Consider the following 21,290-nt stretch of genomic DNA (forward strand, 5'->3'; position numbering starts at 1 on the left):
TTTCCCGTCATGTTTTTTTTTTTTCAATTTCAATTCAATTCAATTTATTCATTTCATGAAATCACATAAAATATTTACATAGATTTGTGAGTCAAAGGAGGAAATCACGCAAAAGCCCAGGGCTTGGAAATGGAGATTTCCTCTACAATATGGTTAAAAATCATAGTTTTGATAGGCCTATACATATCAAAATGTACTTAAAACAGAACTTGAATTAGAGGCCGTTACAAAATCAACAATACATTATGATAGAAACAGGAAACAGGAAAAAGGAAACAAAACAAGGACTGAACTAATACAATATGATACAATGCAATCAAAACAAAACAAACAAGCAGGATAATTGTCAAAGGTTTGTATGGGAATTGCACAATTTTCATAATTTATATGATACAGATTAAGAAAAAGCTGCTTATATTGAGTCATAAAAAGATTCAATGTGTTAACAGTTTTCAGTTTCGTGTTTAACAAATTCCACAATTAGCCCCTTTGTACTTTATTGAGCTAGACTGACTGATTTTCAGACGATAAAATGGTAAAACATAACATTGTTTATTTCTAGTATTGAAAGAGAGAGTATTCTCTCTCTTTTTTCTTTTAAGTGTATAATTTAATGTAAGAGGGCACCCCCTCTCTACTTTATCTATTTTTTCCATAATACATAGGAATACATCTAGGGTCTAACCACTTGAAAATGTGGCTAAGCTTTTTGGTTTTTGTTTATGTTTTTGTTTTTGCTTATGCTGTATAGTATTGATTCCCCCTCCATCATGATGAGGCTTCCAGTTATATTTCAACTTGTATTCTGAGGATCAAATGTCTGAATTAGGCCTACCTACCTCTTCAATATACCAGCTTATGAAATGAAATCAATTTTCAGGATTGCAACAATTAAGGACGACACAAATGTCATAATATTTATGTAGCCTGACCAGACGCCGTGCGATATGTAGGCCCTACAGCAACAGGGCTGTATTCGAGTTACCGTCATAGCAATTAGCAATCTGGAATGTTATGAACTCATTCATTTCTAGTGAAATAAACTAGTTTTGTGCAATATGCCTACTTGACCACTGTATTGAAAGCAGTTCCCTTTTACACTCTTATAATTAGGCCTATCAGTTTACTTTGTTTTGCTAATGAAACCGTTTTCTCTGTTACCAAAGAAAGTTAAATGTCTATGTTCTTTTCGAAAAATGAAATAAAACTTGAATTGAATTGAATTATATTGAATAGAATTGAATCGAAATGAATTAAATTGAATTGAATAAAATTGAATAGAACTGAATTGAATTGAATTGAGTTGAATTGAATTGAATTGAATTGAATTTAATTTAATTTAATTTAATTTAATTTAAATGAATTAAATTGAAATGAACTGAATTATGATTCTCAACGTTTTTTCATAGTTGTCTCTCGATCGGCTTATATTCATTTTTATTTGAGATTTCACAGTCAAAACACCATGTCCATGATTCTGGTTCCGTTGTTTGCATTATCTGTGTTTTTCAAATGTAACATAATTTGTAAGCCTAATAAGTACCGGAGTTTTGCTCAGAGAATAGAGATCATTTAAGCTAAAGGGCTTCTTGTGGTACAGCTAGCTGTATTAATCTCAAACAAGGTCAACGACCCGTTTCTCAAATCCCTTGTCAGATCCCAATCGCATGTGATGTAGGAGCTCACGTTGAAGATTGGAAAGAAAGTACCGCCGCGACGGAGGCCCTACTGCTGCAGTTGATAGTATTGAACTCTATGTTCAGTCGACATGAATCTTGAGCTCTTAGGTATGATTATTCGTGAATTCGTGTGTGTGTTTAAACATACTGGTGAATGATAGTTTATTTTAAGGGATATTTAAGCTATGTAGCTCACGACTTTGGCAACATATCGGTTCTATCTAATGTAAAATGTTTATCGTTGTCCCACTCGTATACTTTCGTGTTAGTTGAAATTACAGTGCCTGCGAATTGTATGATTGGATATGAACTGTGGCGGGAAATTTACATACAAATCAAAATGTCGTCAGTTATTGCTTTTAAACTGAGGAAAAGACGAAGAGTCACATTTTACGTGTTCAATAATAATATTCGAGCAAAATTGTGTTTCCAAACATAATTATGACCTAGAGTAGTAGGATCTAGCACAACAGCTTGTTTTGCTCTTGTGCATGGCTGGGTGTCATCCAACTCACAACCAAGATCAGATTATGATGATCTGAGCTAAAGTTTTAGTTCTTACTTCTGGTACAGTGGTAACCGCACCAGCGACCCCAACCCGTACTAAGTTACAGCGCCCCGCGCCGGGGTTACAGCTACCCCTGAGCCCGCCCCGCGCCAGGGTTAGTACAGTGGTAGTGCCTATTTACATAAACATCATGATAATATTCTAATGCCCTGGGCCCATCGCACCGTAGGCTAAAGTAATTTACTCAGTTGAGCTTTACAGCTAGAGAGCCGCTGGACCCCCTACTGCAATTTAATGTAGCTGCTCTTTCCCAAGGCAGTACTACCCTCATCAAGTGATATACTGTTTTATAAGTTAGCTGCCAAGTCTGGCCAACTTACAATTACTTTTTGTTTAATTGTGTTTTTTTTTTTCTTTCTACAGAATCCTTTGGGCAAAACTTCCCAGAGGTAAGAATTAGTAATTTTCTTCTTCTTCTTCTTCTTCTTCTTCTTCTTCTTCTTCTTCTTCTTCTTCTTCTCCTCCTTCTTCTTCTTCTTCTTCTTCTTCTTCTCCTTCTTCTTCTTGATAAGTACAGTCCGCCATCAAGTGTATAAATAGTCCTACTATTTGGCAGGTCTTGTGTGGTGTACATGTACAGATACTTAGAAAAAGAAATTACATAAATAAGATGTGTATTGGCTCTCTCAGACTCACTCTTCCTTTCTCTCCGTCTCTCACTCTCCTCCTGTCGTGGTTAATTTCTTTTTCTTTTCATTTTTCTATTTTTGTTTTCTGTCACCAACATGTCATTAATGTTTCCTGGCTGAATGGATAAAAATGATTTAAACACAAGACAACGTAAATGGTTTTGTTTGCCATTTATCGCCTAAAATGTACACACTGGACATTCAGGAATGTTTAACTGTTTCATGAACACTCTGATTATACATTTTCAAGACTGTTGTAACTGTTCCATTAAGTCTGGTCAGCTCACAATTGCATTGTATTTGATGATGTGGGCTTTTTTTAAATGGAGTGGCTTTTTAATGGATTTGGTTGCTTTTCAAGGCTGCATGTGTGTAAGGAAGCACCAATGGGCATGTGAATGAAGTCTTACCATGAATTTGTCACAAATTGATGCATTATTACTCAGCTATTGATATGCATCTACCCATCACAGTCTTTGAAAACTTTAGCACATATAAATTCAAACACGTGAGTACTAACGGCCTGTCATTGAACACAAAGTACACTTTACCAATTGATGTGAGTTAGGTGGATAATGACTGATGCATGAGACAGTGCATAACCTAATGATGATCTTTTTGTGACCAGGAGAGCGATGGGACCTTGGATTCCATCAGCATGGCACTGACCTGTGCCTTTAACAAGCGAGGCACTCTCCTGGCCGTAGGGTGCAATGATGGACGTGTGGTGGTCTGGGATTTCTTGACCAGGGGTATTGCTAAGATCATCAGTGCCCACGTTCACCCTGTCTGCTCATTGAGGTATGTCAATATCTCTCTGCATTAACCCGTCTCCTACAGGAACCTGGTGGCCTGTGTATTAAGTCTATGGGGATTTCAGAATTCAGTTTGGGACAGGTTAAAAGATGGGTGTTAATGCTAAATGGGAAGTTGTGTATTCATCACATTTTTGTTCATCACATAATTTGTTCTTGTGCTATTTTCATAATAATTTTCCCTGTAACTCCCTCAATGTAAGCTTGATATCATTTTGTAAAGCACTATGATACATGTCCATTCGTAAGAGCACTACTTAAGTATGGGTACCTATATTGTATTGTATTTTCTCTCCTATTTGACCACTATGCTTGTTTTAACTATAGACCAAAATAATGAACTTGTAACACAACATTTGTAACTATTCAAACAAGAGGTTGCATGCAAATTATTAGCGATCATATAACGCTTAAATAGATCCTTGTCATTTGATTGGTTGTTTGATATTGATCATTTGTCCCACTTCACCATGACGTCATCATTCGTGCAATTATGGCTCCATTTACTGTGCAATTTTGGATCCATACGCTTTGCCTCATTGCACGCTTGCTGAGAGCAGTATGCATGCAGCGTGATGGCGTAAAGTGCTCAGTGAGCATTCTACACATTCTGTTTTTTTTCCAAATTCATAAAACATCAAATGACAAGGATCTATTTTAAGGTGTTATATAAAACAAATGATAAATGTTTTTCATTTGTGCTTAGGACAGAGTATTTCATATGATGAAATGTTTCATCTTTCACCTCATGAAATACTCTGTCCATTGCACTCATAAACATTCATTATCTGTATATCAATATACCCAAAGCTTTAATTGTTTATCACGTGTTGGTAGTACCAAGTTGGTCACAGTAACCCATGTCCTACCCATCTGGTCTGTCTCTGCAGCTGGAGTAGAAATGGACACAAGTTACTGAGTGCGTCTACAGACAACATGGTATCAGTCTGGGATGTCTCCACAGGGGACTGTGAACAGAGACATCGCTTTCCTTCACCGGTCCTGAGAGTGCAATTCCACCCAAGAAATCAGTAAGTTTGGGCCTTGTATCACTAGGAGTTTCAGGTATCCGTACATTTGCACAAATTATAGAATGGGTAGCGGGAATCCTGCGATCTGATTGGTTGAGAGCTATGTGTTGATTTTTACTGGCCGCATGCTGAGTCACAGTGGTAAACATGTTATCGCGCACTTTAGCAAGAGTACGCATACTTGTAACAAAGGTTCGCGCACTAAAGCAAGCGTTCGCGCAGTCAGGTTGGCCATGCGTCCAGTAAAAACTGATGCATGCTCGTTTACGGCAAGCCAAAAGGAAATGCATCCAGTAATTTTGTCATCGGGTAACGCGATAGAAAAATGGGTTTTTGACAAGAAAATTACCCATTCTATAAATCAGATTACGCACATGTCTTTTCTTGCGTCAGTCGGAATATAGTGTGCATGCGGTCACTATGGAATTTAGCCTAAACCCACTCGGCTTCCCCTCGTGGGTTAAGCATTCCATAGTTACCTTATGCACACAATTGTGACTGACGCACTCAGACCTGTGCGTCATTTGTATACTGTCCACTCACACATGATTGGTATTTAGTGTGATCCGTGTCTACTCTCTGTAATACTACCAGACCTCCCAACCATACTGAATTTGGAGGAAAGAATCTGAATTTTGACCATTCCCAGCTCTTGTTTTAACAGGATGTTTATATTTTTCTGGATAATTTTACTACACACTCATGTGGGAACTGCTCTTTCTCTCCTACTTTTGAGCCAAATCATCCCTATTTCTCAGTCAGAGAGGTTGGGTGGTCTGTACTACTGTATGCTTGGTCCCAGGGATAGTTGGAGGTAATAAGTATTGTCTGCTAATATGTGATACCTTGTACACAAGCTGTGTAGTTTCCCTGTGAGAAGAAAAGAAACATTAGCTCACCTACTTACAGTTCACTATACATTTTATTGCTAAGGTATTCAATGTTTGTGCTAAATGTATTTTTTTTTTTCCTTTGAAGGTGATATCTATTGACCGATTTTGTGACGCGCTATGTGTATTTTTGGCATGGGCAGCGCCATTACGCGGTGTCTTAGCCGACCCCCCCTCTCCTCTCCCCCACCCCCTTCCGAGCACGGAATGAAAAAATGATGCATGGTTGTTTTAACCAATAGGCGTGTCGTACTGAGTGCGCGAATGCTTGCTTAGTGCGCGAACCTTTGTTACAAGTGCGCAATAAACATGTTGCCCGTAGGGTGGGGGAAAGCAGGGGGGGTCGGCTAAGACACCTCATGGCTGCGCCCAGTGCCACAAAATGTCTGCTGCCCTCAATGAACCCGAATCGGTCAATAGGAGACTGAGATTGTTTTCAAACTTTAACACAGCATGAGGCACCCATAAGTTGTGTGTGTACCTAAAACTATTACACACAAGTCTGTCTATCCTAGACTTTGTGTATGTCCATGGTATGAAGCAAAGACTCAGTGTTTGTGTTGGTGTTGGTTTACAGGAGCAAGGCCCTGGTGTGTCCTCTCAAGTACGCCCCTGTGCTGCTGGATCTTGACGGATCCTACAACGTGGTACCTCTGGATGATGATGTGAGTTTCCCCATTCCTGTCGCGTGACTGACGCACTCAGGGTCTCATGTTTCACAGTCAAGATATAGATCTGAGTAGAGGTGGTGTGGAGACAGTTTGTAAACACAAAAATGTTGCTTTGTATACAGAGCATGATGTTAAGTTTGCTATAAAGGAAGATTGTATTGTCTCATGGTGCATACATTAAAGGGATCGTATAGTTTTGGTAGAGGCATAACTTCAGGTTTCTAACATTTTTTGGTGAGATAGTGAGAAACCTCTTGTGAAATATGAAAGAGCATGTAATTCGAAGAGGAATTCAGTGTTTATTTGATGCACATTGGTTATGAAATAATAATAATAATAATAATAGCTGGTTTTTATATAGCGCATTTCACACTTAAGTGTCTCAATGCGCTTTACAGACTATTATTACCCCGGTCACTGGATACATGATTTCCAACCAGCACTAAACAGTGCTCATTCTCCACTCCCTGGGGAGCATTCCAGCCAGTCGCAGCCATTTTACAGGCGCGCACATGCTGATCAACCAACATAAGCTTTCTCATCCTACCGGGTACCCATTTATACTCCTGGGTGGAGAGCAGCAATGTGGATAAAGTGCCTTGCTGAAGGGCAAACGTGTCGGGCTTGGCATGGGCTCGAACCCACCATACCACGCTCATGTCGTTCACAGACGAGCGCTCTTATCCACTCAGCCACGACACCTCCACATGGCTTAGATATCCAAAACAGGCAATCCTAATAAACGATGGAACCCAACTTTTATTATGATCGCTTTGTTTTACTTTGTTTTGGATGTCTCAGCCATTCCAAAACAAATTTTCACCAAATAAACTTTGAACTCCTCTTAGAAAGGTATTTAACCCATTGAGGACGGTTTGATTTTGCTACAACACGCATTTCCCATAGACACCTGCCCGAGTGTACTCGGGACTCGTCCTCAATGGGTTAAAGAAGGACAGTGCTGACAGTCAATGATATATCATGCTAACAAGTCCATGTGGAAGACTGATTTTAATGTATCATTTTTCTGACTCAATTTCTTTTTTCACTTTGAATGACTTTCAAACAAATGTTTTATTCTGAATGACCCTAGATATACCTGTACTGATAACCTAGTGGGCTATGCTTATTCCTAAGATATGAGATATTTTCGTTCATTATGACATTTTATTTCTCTCTGTCATTACTCTTTCCAGTTTGACACCACCATAGTTGCATCATTTGATCGGAAAGGAGAGCATGTCTACGCTGGAAATGCCAAAGGAAAGGTGGGTGTGTTTCTCTGTAATCTTCTTGTCAGATTGAGATTTTTCCTTCTCTGTCACTCATGCAGGATGCAAGCTTTCCTTTCTCTTGTTGTTGTTGTTTAAAAGTACATTTTTTTTCAGAAGTTTTCTTCCGTATATTTGCAAATGATGATAAATCAGGAGTTTTGCATATCAGGATACAACAATGGAAATTGTAAAATATCCTCTGAACATGCATCAGAATCTTTACAGACTCTTCACTGTTTTGTTTTTTTTTTTCATTTGTATTATGTTTAAATGCCTTGGTATTACAGCTTTCTATCTGTCGGCCAAGATGTGCTCTTGATTACAGAAACACATACATTAAAACAAGGTTTGATGGGCATATACTCCATTAGTGAAAAGATTCTATTCTGTCATTATTTCAATGTTTGTGATATATTGTTCTTTATTTAACCCGTTGAGGACGAGTCCCGAGTATACTCAGGCAGGTGTCTGTGGGAAATGCGCCTTGTAGCAATATCAAACCGTCCTCAACGGGGTTAAAGTCTTTTTGTTATTGTCCCAATATTTGTCTTTTTCTGCAGGTGATTGTGATTCACTCTGAAACTCGTAAGCTGGTTGCTTCCTTCAAGGTTACTACAGGAACCAGTAACACTACAGCTATCAAGTCCATTGAGTTTGCCCGTAGAGGAAAGTGAGTAAAGAGTTGATCTGATTATGACTATCTCCTTTAATATCCTCCCTGTGATGAAATGAGGCACACTCAACTGCTCATAACTAGCGGTGAGTTGGCTCAGTCTGTAGCGTGTCTGCCTGCGACCTTATAAACTGACCCGGGTTCGAACCCGAGTCTGGACTGAGCAATGTTGTGTGTAATCAGACCATCCCCTCTAGCAAGAGGCAAAACACCCTGGTCCTTGGATAGGACATAAAATGGAGGTCCCGTGTGTGAGAGAGTCACAACTCGTGCCCGTAAAAGATCCTCCTTCATTCATTCATCGCAAAGAGTGGTGTTTAACCCGGTGAAGTGGTCCCGCCTCACATCCAACTGGACCCCATGGAAGACCAGCTTAGTGTAGCTGAATATGGGCTATCCAGCCATCTTCTCAGATGGAAAATGACAAACAAACAACATAACTTGTCTGAATGTTGTAGATAATTCAGTGACACCATTTGCTACCAGTATTGCTATTCATGTCTGCCCTCAGGATACTTCTATGCTGTGGGCAAAATGTCCCAGTTACCATAATTGCAGCATGGATTTGAGGTCATCAAACTTTGAATATGAAGATATAATGTGTAGCTGTAATAAATCCTAATACAGTACATGTACTCCCTTTCAACCTTATTTTCATTGTAAGGTTTGAAATGTTCTTGAGCAGCATTATGGAAACTCATTTCCCTCCGCTGTACCCACAGTTGTTTCCTAGTGAACTCAGCAGATCGTATCATCAGGGTGTATGAGAGTGGGGAGGTGTTGGCCTGTGGTAAGAATGGTGAACCAGAACCGATCCAAAAGCTGCAGGATTTGGTGAACAGAACACCATGGAAGAAATGCTGCTTCTCTGGGGATGGCGAGTACATCGTTGGAGGTGAGATTCGGGAGACCCACTGCTCTGTATCTTCAGTGCCAGACATAACAACAACATTACAAAACAGTCACACACTTCTTTCTGTCGTGATAAAATGGCCAATTTTCAAGTGTTGTATACATCACATGCATGCCTATGGACATCACACAGTGCTGAGTCAGTGTTCACTGGCAGAATAAAGTATGCAGTATGAAAAATAAAATGAATGAAAAAGATAAACTGCACATTACTTGAGATTTATTGCACCAGTAATCTATTTTCATGTCAAGCTCCAATCAATATTCTTGCACACTTGTGAATTGTGTCTGGCATTGTTCTGTTGATTATATGATTAAACTCCTAAAGAGTAATTTCATTGTTTGATATTGAAAGAATTTGTTTTGTATATAAGCAGCAAGACTGAAGACATTTATTGATCCAGTGTTCTTTCTTTCTTTCTTTACCTCAAACAATAGGTTCGGCCAAACAGCATGCTCTATATCTGTGGGAAAAGAAATTTGGTTCCCTGGTCAAAATCCTGCATGGGACAAGAGGAGAGCTCCTATTGGACGTTGTCTGGCATCCTGTTCGACCAATCATAGCCTCCGTCTCAAGTGGTGTAGTTTCAGTGTGGGCTCAGAATCAAGTTGTGAGTAATGTTGCTTCATTATCAAGTATCATATTATTAAAAAATATGTAATGAAATTTGTGTGATATTAAAAACGACCTCTGAATTGAATTGAATTGAATGGTGAATTCCTGCAGTCACCCCTATGTGAAAGATCCATGTGTAATGACATATATTACAAAGATTTACAACTTTCCTTTATACAATGTCCAGTGTACTAGACTGAATCTGAGTAGACTTAACATCATTTGTGAGGTCAGATGTATCGAGTCTGAAGATACCTTACTGTTAATTCTTAATTAAAGGACAAGTTTACCTAATATATGTTTTGATTGGGGAAGTTTGTGATGTCATGTAAGGGTAATATTATGCAATTTGCCTTCTGAAACAGGCATGTTTCTTTTATTGTGCAAGAAAAGTGAAAATATGTTGAATTTCTTTTGCCATATTGTTCTACACATGTGACATCACAAATTCTAGTAGTGTTCTCATCAAATGATAGCAACACTGAAACTTCAAAAAGTTTTGAACGGATTGTCCTATTTTCGCAAACTTTAAACTGATGTGTTTTATTAATATTGTTCTTTCACTCAATCAACACGCATATAGGTGAACTTGTCCTTTAAGAAATGATTTTCAATGCTCTATGTGTCAGCACTGTTCTCTCACTGATGTTTTCTCCATGACACATCTCAGGAAAACTGGAGCGCCTACGCACCAGACTTCAAGGAGCTCGATGAGAATGTGGAGTATGAGGAGAGGGAGAGCGAGTTCGACGTCGAGGATGAGGACAAGTCGGTGGAGGATCCGACAGGTGAGGGGATGACGTCAGTTTTTACTTCATGTAGACTACCATCTGAGGTTGCATTTCATCAAGTGTTTCGTCAGTGATTTACACTGACAAAATTGCTCTCAGCCAATCAGATGCGAGAATTTTGGTAACGTAACCCATTGAGGATGGACCGATTTTGCTACAACACGCATTTCCCATAGACACTTTCCTGGGTCTACTCGGGACTTGTCCTCAAAGGGTAAAAACAGTCATCGGTGACTGGCAAGTTTCATAAAATGCTGCCCAGAGCAGTGGTGGATCCAGAGGGGGGCGCACCAGGCTTGCACCCCCTCTTTGTTTTTATTTTTTTGTTGAAACAAAAGAAATAAAAAGAAAAAATGGGGTGCGCATCCACTCTCCTTTAATTTTGTAAAGGTGCCTCCCCTTTATGGAATTCCTGGATCTGCCTCTGCAGAAGAGATCTGAGTCCCTCTTGACATCATAACCCTTAGAGTGCCCACAGAGCTGAAAGGCTGGGGTCAGTTTCTCTACCAAGTTTAACTGTTAACCCGTTGAAGGCTAGTCCCAAGTATACTTGGGCAGGTGTCTATCAGAGACATGTGTTATCACAAAATCAGGTCATCCTCAAGAGGTTAACTAATATGTATACCATTCTATTGCTGGTTGTAAGAATCTCTTCCAGGATGATTCCATGGGAGAAAGAGAAACATGAACTCTACAGTGGACATATTCCATCATATTCATTTCAGCATTTATGGAAATATTTGATGAAATTTACCTTTGACTATGAAATGGATAACATGCCTTTCCCCCCATGCAGATGATATTTCAAGATGATGCAAAGCTTGTTTCATGTTGAGAATATATGATACTAGTGTAGATGAAGACTTAAAAGTACTTGAGACTTCACCGTGGCATCTCAGTGGTTTAGAGGCTAGTGAAGGCAAATGCTAGGATTTTAAGATTATACATTTGTATCTTACCAACCATGAAACATCAGTGTATTCCTACTTAAAAGGCAAAATATATAAGTAGGTACTAGAATGCTTACTGGCTGTACACCCTGTTCAATTGTTTTCTGAGTGCACAGAGAGAAGTCTGCCATTATGAAGTCGTGACTCCAACCTTTCTTGTGATCACAGACATAATTACATAGTCTGCCCTCTATTGGCAGTGTATGTGTAACCTCTGTGCTTCCTACCCACTGTCTGCCACAGAAATCAACAATGTAGAAGACGAGGAGGTTGATGTGACATCCGTTGAACCCATAGCAGCATTCATCAGCAGGTATAAAGAGAATATTATCACCTTGAAAGATTGATTGAATGATTAATCTGTATTTTTTAATAGTGAAAAGACTGTCAGTCCATCCTGCTTCAATGTTTCCCAGCATCCTGAAAAATAAGTTTAATCACTCTAATTTGTGAATGATTAAAAAAGTTTTTACCATGGAGAACAAAATATACTCAATTTAGACATTATGTTTTCTTTTCCTAGTTAAGTGTATCATCTCTTTCACTGCTTTAGCATCCTTCATTAATCCATTAAGGACGCACTGATTTTGCTACAACACACATTTCCCACAGACATTTGCCCAAGCATACTTGGGACTCGTCATCAGGGGGTTAAAAAAGTAGTTCAAGAAAATAGTTCCACGCAAAGGACAGTGCAAGAAAATAGTTCCACACAGAGCAAAAGTAAACCTACTGTGAGATTAGACTTATCCAGTTGAATTTTGGTTTGTTTTTAATGTTTTTATGTCAGTGATGAGGAGGAAGAACCCAAGGATGTTCTCCTCTACCTACCAACGGCACCGGATGTTGAGGACACTGAGGATACCTGGGGCCCTAACACTGACCCAGTAAGTTAGCTAGACTTTGCAGGGGTGGATCCAGGAATTCCGTAAAGAGGGGGCGCATTTACAAAATTAAAGGGGGGGGGGGGGTGCACGCACCCCTACCCCCATTCTTTCCTTTTTATTTCTTTTGTTTCAACAAAAAATAAAGGGGGGGGGGGGGAGCGTGCGCCTGTTGCGGTCCTCCCTGGATCCACCACTGCTTTGGACCAAATTGATGAGATGCTGTAAATTTAATGATCATTGACAAAGAGGGCAGTAGACAGTTTTAACTAATGACCATGTGCATGTAAGAGAGCATTGGTTCATTGTTGTATATTGGTAAAAGCTTTTTTATTTTTCTGAAAATGGTATTATTCAGCATTTTGCCCATTAGTCAACATGTCAGGATAGCTGGTCACTACCAGGACACATTCCATCTTATGTTCACAAATCATTTTGCAGCATTTAAAAGTTCCGTTTATTTTATACTTTTCCACTGAACATATATTATAACTGTTGCATTGTAGCAGTTACAGTAAATGCTTCTTTTTGCTCGTTAGGGAGCCTCAGTGGAATTCATATTCTGGAATGCGGGAGAAATACATCTTTCTTTCTTTTTTTTGTTGTAAACAATCTTTATGTTCTTGGAAGTGACAAAAGAAAAAATAAGGATTTTGCTTAATTAAGTAGTGCCTTATAGTAATATTAATGCATGGTTTTTGTGTGTTTTTATTTTATAAGGATTGTTGGTGTTTATGTAAACTCATTGGCCTAAAGTAAAATCTAGTTCATTTTTTATAGTTTATTCCATTGACTAGAACGATTGCAAAACATGCAACCTTATACAAGTATGTGTCGGCACGCATTCATTGTTGATCGTCTGTTTGACGTATACCATATGTTATTAGAATTGATAATGCAGTCAAAATTTATATATTCCTGTACTACCTTTGAAATACTGTTGTATATTCTGCCAGTTTTCAGTTGTTATGATACTTTTCATATTGAATACCTGCATTCCTTGTAGACTCACTGTAGTCAGATATGACTTCTACATTGTAGTTTTCTTCTAACTCTGTCCATTCAGACTGACGAGCCTCCCCCAACAGAAGCTCCAAAACGCCCCGCCCCCCAGGAACCATCTCTGGTGTCTCCAAGGAAACGCAAGTTGAAAACTCATGACATCAGCTTGAAGGGAGCTCCAACAGATGGTAAGAAACTTTGACCCTATAAACTTTGACCCCATGAACTTTGACCCCATAAACTCTGATCCTCTAAACTTTGACCATCTCTTCATGTGTTACATTTCTTGTCATGCAAGGAGCAGGCTTCCAAAGCTTTGGTGCAAATAGAAGAAATACCCAGAGGTATACAGTGGAAACTCGATATAACGAGATGGTCGGGACCGAGTCATTTTCCTCGTTATAGCCGATATCTCGTTATATCAGTAGGCATAAAAGAAGGCATAAAATAAAGACATTAATTTGCACATGTGGGACTACCCATCATATTTCAATCAATACTGATAACTTGATATTGTGTGTGAGGGAATTACTCACCTTTATGGGTAGGAAGATATTTTTCGCCAAGGAAATCCAATATCAAGAATGTGCTTTTTATTAATTGTAGATGTTTGAATTTGTAAATTTATATAGCTTGCGATTGTATCAAGATCGTCTGTGGATTGGTATGTGGTTATCGTATGGGTGTGTGTTGTGTGGAAAGCTTGAATTATGGTCTGCACAATGCTGTGTGTGTATGTGACACTTTCTGTAGGTACATTATGACTGCGTGTGTGTGTGAAGACGGGGAATTCCCTAAGTAGAAGGCCAATCACAGTATCAGATTGCCCGGCACACCTGCTAAACGTCATGATGATGTCATGTATACATATGGCCGTCCCACCACATTTTCTGCATGTATCAGTGTGCGTGCACACACACACTTCACACGTACAACATGCAGTGCTAGCTGGATTGCACTGAAGAAAATGATTATGTGTGTACAAGACAGTTTTTGGCGCATCAAGCTGTACAATCTCGGAAGATGATAGCACAGGCGAAGTAAAGCTTTACCGAAGGCATTTTGCTTTACCTCGCTATAGCAGGTTTGATTTACTATGTTTTCCTTTGTTTGGAAGTCACAAAATTTATCTCGTTATAGCAGTTATTTCGTTATAGCCGATCTCGCTATAAGAGTAGCATTTTACATAGACTTGTGTGGAAGGAAATTTGGGACCGACAAAATTTCCTCGTTATAACCGATATCTCGTTATAGCAGTGTTCGTTATACCGAGTTTCCCCTGTACTCCACGTTTCTCTTACAAAGTCTTGTATATAAGGAAACCTTGTGTAGAATTATGTAATACAAATATTCTGTGTAATTGTGTATGTAATATAGTATATTATGTGTAATTAGAAACGAAAAGTGTGTTAGGATCTGAAGACTTGCAATTTACGTTAATACCATTATGATAGTGCAAAGAAAAATAATGTCATGATCATGTCAGTCGATCAAACCAATATATGTGCTGGTATACTGCAGCTGACATAACCTTCTGTACATCTGAGTGTCATTTTGTTTGTTGACATGATCTAGAGTGTCTTGCCTCCCATTTTAGACTACTGTAGTTGATTTCTCATCATGAAAAGTAGACATAGACTTTTATGGAAGATGTAACCATTGTATTTTGTTGTTTTGTTTTTATGTATGCCAGAAACCCATCCCTTGTTAGGCGGTTCCAGAAATGAAGGCAAGTCACGCAAGAAGACGAATAGTACAGGCAAGGCCAAGGAAGGACGCAGCACAAAACACCGACGGTCACGATACAGGGATGACTCGGATTAGAATCGGCTCTCTCTCTGATTGGCTGAGAATGAGGTGGGATAGGTCCATGAAACAGCTCCTGTCTATCAATGGCTGTAGTCTTCAGGATCAGACTCTGTTCTGGTGAAACATGCTCCTGAAACATGAAAAGCCCGCTGAATAGAAACCATCACTGAAACCAGAAAACAAACTGAGTCTGGACGTGGACACCAGTCACAGCTATCAAGACCTGAGCTCCTGGAAAATGTTATGTCTCCCTCGTCAACAGCAGTGCTGGCATGTATTCTGTCGAGACTTTAAAAACGTAGATGGCTGCAAACTATCGTTGATGCTGTAAATGTCCATGCCCAGTATGGCAAGACTGGTGTCAGTGTCTATGTGTATAGCTATGTAGGGGTGCTGGTCACTGCATGAGGAGTCAAGCTCAGCATGGTGCTGTATTTATATGACATTGATTAGAAGTCATTATTACAGACCACTACAGAAGAGATGCCTGAATCTTGGCTCCTACCAGTGAGAACTTCCAACTCCTTTTGTACAGAGTAAATAGTTTCTGTAAATATGTACAGTATGCACTTACATGTCTGAGCAATTTGTACATAGGCTTATTTGGTTTGTATGGCAAAAAACAAAACAAAACAAAACTAGGTTTCATGTGATCTAGATGAGTGACAGATCATTTTCCCTTCAAACATTCCACGCAGATTGTAAATAGTTCAAACAACAGCTTAATAAATGGGAAAGGCAACATTGTAGCCCTGTGGTTCTACATGGCTAATATTCCAGGCAAGATGAAAGCATATTTATTCATGTTTCACTCAACTACTACTGAATTACATTATAGGGGCCATAGAATTTAGAGTTTTGTGATTAATCTCATTCAAGTGATTTGCTGAAGCTGACTGGTCATTGTGGAAGAGCTATTCAAGTTTAGTTTGATGTCACAGAGTCCAATGTCCTTTGTGTGTTATCAATAATTATTCTTTGTTAATTCATGGAAGCTCTTCTTACCTCTGAGTGTACAGAAAAGCCCATTGTATTCATCATGGAATTACTTTTACCAATATCTTCATACTCACCCCTGGCTAGTGTACAGAAGCATCATTTAATTCATGTCATTCGGGTATGGATAAAAATGTTATACCTTAAATGATATTCCATGAAGTTAGGCTATTTCATTTGCTTAATATTTGTTAAATGTTTATCGTTGAAGTAGTGAAATGTTCTCACCTCAAAATTCTGATGCTGAATAAACTAAAATCCTAGAAACCTGAAGACATTGCCCCCATAGACTCTTCACTGTCGTAATCACTATCTGGTTGTCATAACTCTTGTTAACTATACCAGTGTTTCTGGCTCATGAATAGATACAGGATATATGACCTTGTTATTTCAAAATCACAAATTGTCCCAGGCTCTCTCAGTAGTCATAATAAATGTCCATTCCATCATACACGTTTCATGTCACTATGTGAGTTTGTCCTTGAAGGCAATTTGAAGCCATTTAGTCAAGTGTGGGGAAAATTTTAAAGCACCAATGTTACAAGAGCTGTAAGTTGTTTGTGAAATTTGATTCATCTTGCTTGAATCAACACACATAGCTTGAAAACAATTCAATCATTTTTACAGAGGAAAAAAAAAGAAAAGATTGACAGGACTAATACATACTCGCTGTAAAATGAGCTAGCCTTTTTGTGTTTGACACAAAAAAGCAATCAAATAATAAAGTCTATGGGACTGGTTCATTGTAACATGATAATGAGAGTGCCCTCTACAGGCCATGTTTACAGGCAAACATTTATGCTCTCAGACAAAGCATGACATGTTGTATTGTGTATAAGGGAGTTCACGGTTAGCGCGTGTCTCATTTGACCCTTACGCCACAGACTCTCAAACAACATGGACATGTGTTGTGATCAAGAATTCCTTGTTGAAGCATGGCATCTTGTATTCAATCAATGCTCTTGAAATTCATGGAGAGATTTCGCTAATCAGTGTTGATGAATGAATTACTTACACCTGAACGTTCCAATTCAGTCTAAAACACATACATTGTAATGACATAATTCAGATTCCCAGTTGCCCAAGGATTCTATTCATTTTAAAGTGGGTGGCAAATACACAGACAGTCTCATTTGACCTTTGTTTTGCACATGCGCAAATTACAACCGTGAACTCCCATATTTGTCATCTCTAGTCATAGAGTCTACACTCCTGACTGGAGGACAAGGCTGAATGTCTGGTGCTTTAGTACACTTGTGTTAAGTGCAAGTTGTATCAAACAATCAGGAATGGCATAGGCTAACTGTTTGACCACATATCTCAGAGTGTTTTCCCCTAGATGTGATGTCTGTGAATTAACAGTGGAGGAGGGATTATCGCTTTGTGTAATGTAGTGGATATTATCCTGGAATGACTCATGATAGTCGGGCAGTATTACAATTGTATAAAGAAAACATCTTTCTTGTGCATATATTCCCAACAATGTGATCCTCTATATTTTTGTCATAAATGAATTAAAGTTTGAAGGTCCTGTAAATGATGGTGACATGTCAACCTTTTGTTTTGATTCAAGATGAAAATGATGAAAGACAGTAAAAGTTGATTCATTTGACTGTGATTTTTATCTATAATACATAGTACTGAATGTCGCCTGCTCCAATTTCTGTGGTTCCGTTTCATTCTTGTGGCTTCTGTGTTCATACTTACAATGGAGTACTGTGTAGATGTGGTTTATCATTTATCTGCAGATAGCTAAGAACCCTTCAGTGCTGGTAGCCTTCTATTTGAAGTCCTAATATCAGCCATGATTCAACTGAATTATGGCATTCGACATCATTGGAACATGTATCAAAGTACAGCACACTTCCTTAGGCTTGGTGGTGAGAGGCAATCATGTACATTCCTTGAATGTCTTTTATAGTTTTCTCAAGTCGCCATATGACAGAAGATCTTTAAAACTCGAGTGAACAAAATTTCACTCCCACATTCAGTCCTGCAAATATCACTCGTTACTATCACTACTACATAATGATGGTAAAAATAATACTAGTATACAAATATCGACTGCTGCAGAGGGAGATGGTAAAACTATTTGCACCGAGGTGATGTCTCAACAGTGCTATGTCCCGAGACGAAGTCGAGGGACATGGCACTGTTGAGACATCACCGAGGTCAAATAGTTTTACCATGGCCCGAAAGAAAGCAGTCGATATTTGTTTTATATCCCTCTCGAGCATTTTACTAGAGTAATGACGGTTCCCTTATGGAAAAGTGTGCAGGTTTCGTGAACGATAAATCTAACGTTAGGCCGTAAGTGCAGCAGCAGTGCGTGCAGCGCGTAGCGAACGACACCGCTGCGCTGTTGTTGATTCCACACGAGCTACACTACAGCGTGCAAAACTCCGAAAGATCGAGGAGGTCCAGGACTACGTTAGTAGGCCTAAAGCGGCTTCGTTACCCAGATCATATTCAAAATCGGTTTTAGTTTATTCCTAATTCGTACCTGATATGGTATCCTCCTGCGATCATTCTTCCGTTACTTGATAAGCAGTCACTTTGTCAATTGAGCTGAATGCATTGATCACACGTCCACTAACGTCGCACACACCCACGCCATATCGCACCACAGATTTCTGTAATGCTGGAGCTGTGTCGCATCGCACAACGCGCGCTCCGCGCTCTCTTAGCGCTAGCTAGCTACAAGCCACAGGACTGTCGCTCAAAAGTATCGCTACTACGCGCACTGCGTACATTCTTAAGTGAGAAATGTAGATATCGATCACACGATCACGATTGGGTGCAAATCGTGGATTCCCAAAAGTACTATATCACGCTGGCTAGTAACCAATTGCACCGCATCCAGCTGCTCGTGCTAGCTAGTAAAACTACACCATGTTCGTGCTCTGTACAATCCTATGGCAAGAAGCTTTACATGAGGGATATAATAATATCTATATTATTAGTATTATTGTTACTATCCTTATTACGATTGTTAGTGATATTATTAGAATTTTTTCTTCGACGAGATGTATTTACAAATCTCTACAAATCAATTCAATCACCTGGGCAATCAACATTTTCAAGGAAAAGGTAGTTACAACAATATTACTTTTAAAGATGTCTATTTGTCATACAAATGCTGACATGCTACACTCAGCCTAATAAGTAACAAGCACATTCCTTTTAAAGGAGAAATTAGCACACAGATCAACAGTCCACTCTGCATACCACAAAGTCAGGTACCAGTCAATTATAGAAGTGTTTCAAGGTCTATGGAATTCTAAGACCAGAATGTGTCATGCATACCCTAGACAGAAGATGGCCTACCCTAGTCATGTTGTGCAGGGTTTACTGTACAAATGTAGTTTGAATGATGCTGTCTGATATCTTATCGGTATGCATGTACATGTACTTATTTTTAAAAAGTGGCAAGTACATCAAGAAAAAGAAAAGTCTTCATGAGTGCAAAACCTTCATGAGCTGTTTATTGATAGTATTCTGTAGTTATCCACTTTTTGTACAGACGGGTTATGATTTGATGTAACCATGTCCAAGCCATGGTTAACAAAACCTTTCATTTATACATACCTGACAAAAACCCTTACAATTGTAGGTTTACAATACACTTGTATGGTCCTTCACTTCACATGGCTAATAAATATACAAAAATATTTTCTGCACACATATTACACAAAGTTAGGTGATCCTCATAACAACACTATTCAAGTATATATTACATTTCAAACTTATATCAACCAAACCAATTGGTGTAGAGCTTGTAACAGCCATACTGTAAAAATGTTCTCGTCCACAACTCTGACCTGACTCAACTTCAGAGCTAACTTGGTTCAAAATCTTCCTGATCATACTGAGCTGAACATAAAGTCTTGAGAACATTCAAAGATCTCAAACGATGTTCACAGTAATTTTGACAATTGAGAGGCTGTGTAGCATTGGCAAGTAGTTTCATTTCACTCAGGTACATGTGATTTATAATGTATCAAATTTGACAAACAGGGCCAAGTACATTAGGATTTGACATGTTCTGTACCATTTTCTATGATTGAACAATTCACTATACTGTAAAAGTGGAAATTTTTACGCCACTAATTTTTTGTGATCAGCCGAGTAAAATGAATTTCATGTGCTTTTAATTCTGTGGAATGAAAGAGATGAAATATTACATATGAGAAGCAAAAACATTTGTGTGCTTTTTTTCACACTAGTTTCATGTTGCGTGAAATGTGCCAAAATTTCGACACTGCAAAAATTCCCACTTTTACAGTACTGCTAGCAGTAGATATCAGGGTGAAATTCGAGCCCTAAAAGGACTTAAACTTGATGACTTTTAAAACATACATTTGTATGACATAATCAAGGTAACCTGGAACTTTACCAATGAAATCTCAACACACTTATAGGGTTGTCATTGTGCAATGGCAGCCACTTTTCAGTTCAAAATTTTGAAGCTGTATTCCTCTGCCAGCTGCACAAGGAATTACATTATTCATACAAAAGTATAAAATCTTTTTTGAACACATTTTTATTTTCTCATGCCGTGTCATCTTTAGGATGAAGAACATGGTTGAAAAGTTTGCTTCAGCAATAATTTTTTATCACTGGAAAATCAATTATGTCCTAATCTACGGAAAGAAATAAAATCTCATGCATACTCATAATAAGAAGCAATCATTCTTACAAGCCTCTTATAAACAGATGTGTCTGAAACAAGGTGCAAAGAAAAATTCATTCTACTCCGTCCTCCAGTAATGGTCATTCAATCTATAAAATTAACACAAGATTTCACTTGCACCACGCTGGCAACAATGCAAGTGTGAAGTATCTTCCCTCTTCAATCGCAACTGATTTCAAACATCGATACAGTGGACTCCCGTTATAACAAAGTCCTCGGGACCAGCAGTTTTCTTTTGTTTTATCGAAATTTTGTTATAACCTAACGAATAAACAATAAAAAACAAAGAGCCGGTAATGTTGCAGCGTGCATTTTGATTTCATTGTAACCAGAATTTTGTTATAACCGTGTTTGTTATAATGGGAGTGCACTGTACACGTAAGCTCCTTGTCAAATTTTGTCCATGT

At 38.7% G+C, this 21,290-nt stretch overlaps 1 protein-coding gene across 1 annotated transcript; it reads left to right on the plus strand.

Annotated features, from left to right (window-relative positions):
* The first annotated feature begins 1,699 nt into the window (after positions 1 to 1,699).
* On the plus strand, positions 1,700 to 11,846 carry LOC139724564 (retinoblastoma-binding protein 5-like). Its single transcript, XM_071635727.1, has 11 exons — positions 1,700 to 1,787; positions 2,611 to 2,636; positions 3,505 to 3,677; positions 4,582 to 4,722; positions 6,190 to 6,277; positions 7,480 to 7,551; positions 8,118 to 8,227; positions 8,953 to 9,125; positions 9,581 to 9,753; positions 10,429 to 10,546; positions 11,743 to 11,846. Exons 1-11 carry the CDS (start codon positions 1,769 to 1,771, stop codon positions 11,844 to 11,846), a joined length of 1,197 nt encoding a protein of 398 aa, XP_071491828.1. The 5' UTR covers positions 1,700 to 1,768.
* The last annotated feature ends 9,444 nt before the right edge of the window (positions 11,847 to 21,290 follow it).

This window comes from Diadema antillarum, unplaced genomic scaffold (genome assembly GCF_040938485.1).
Source record: "Diadema antillarum isolate AM-2024a unplaced genomic scaffold, OU_Dant_1.0 scf00000001, whole genome shotgun sequence".
Taxonomy (NCBI): Eukaryota; Metazoa; Echinodermata; class Echinoidea; order Diadematoida; family Diadematidae; genus Diadema; species Diadema antillarum.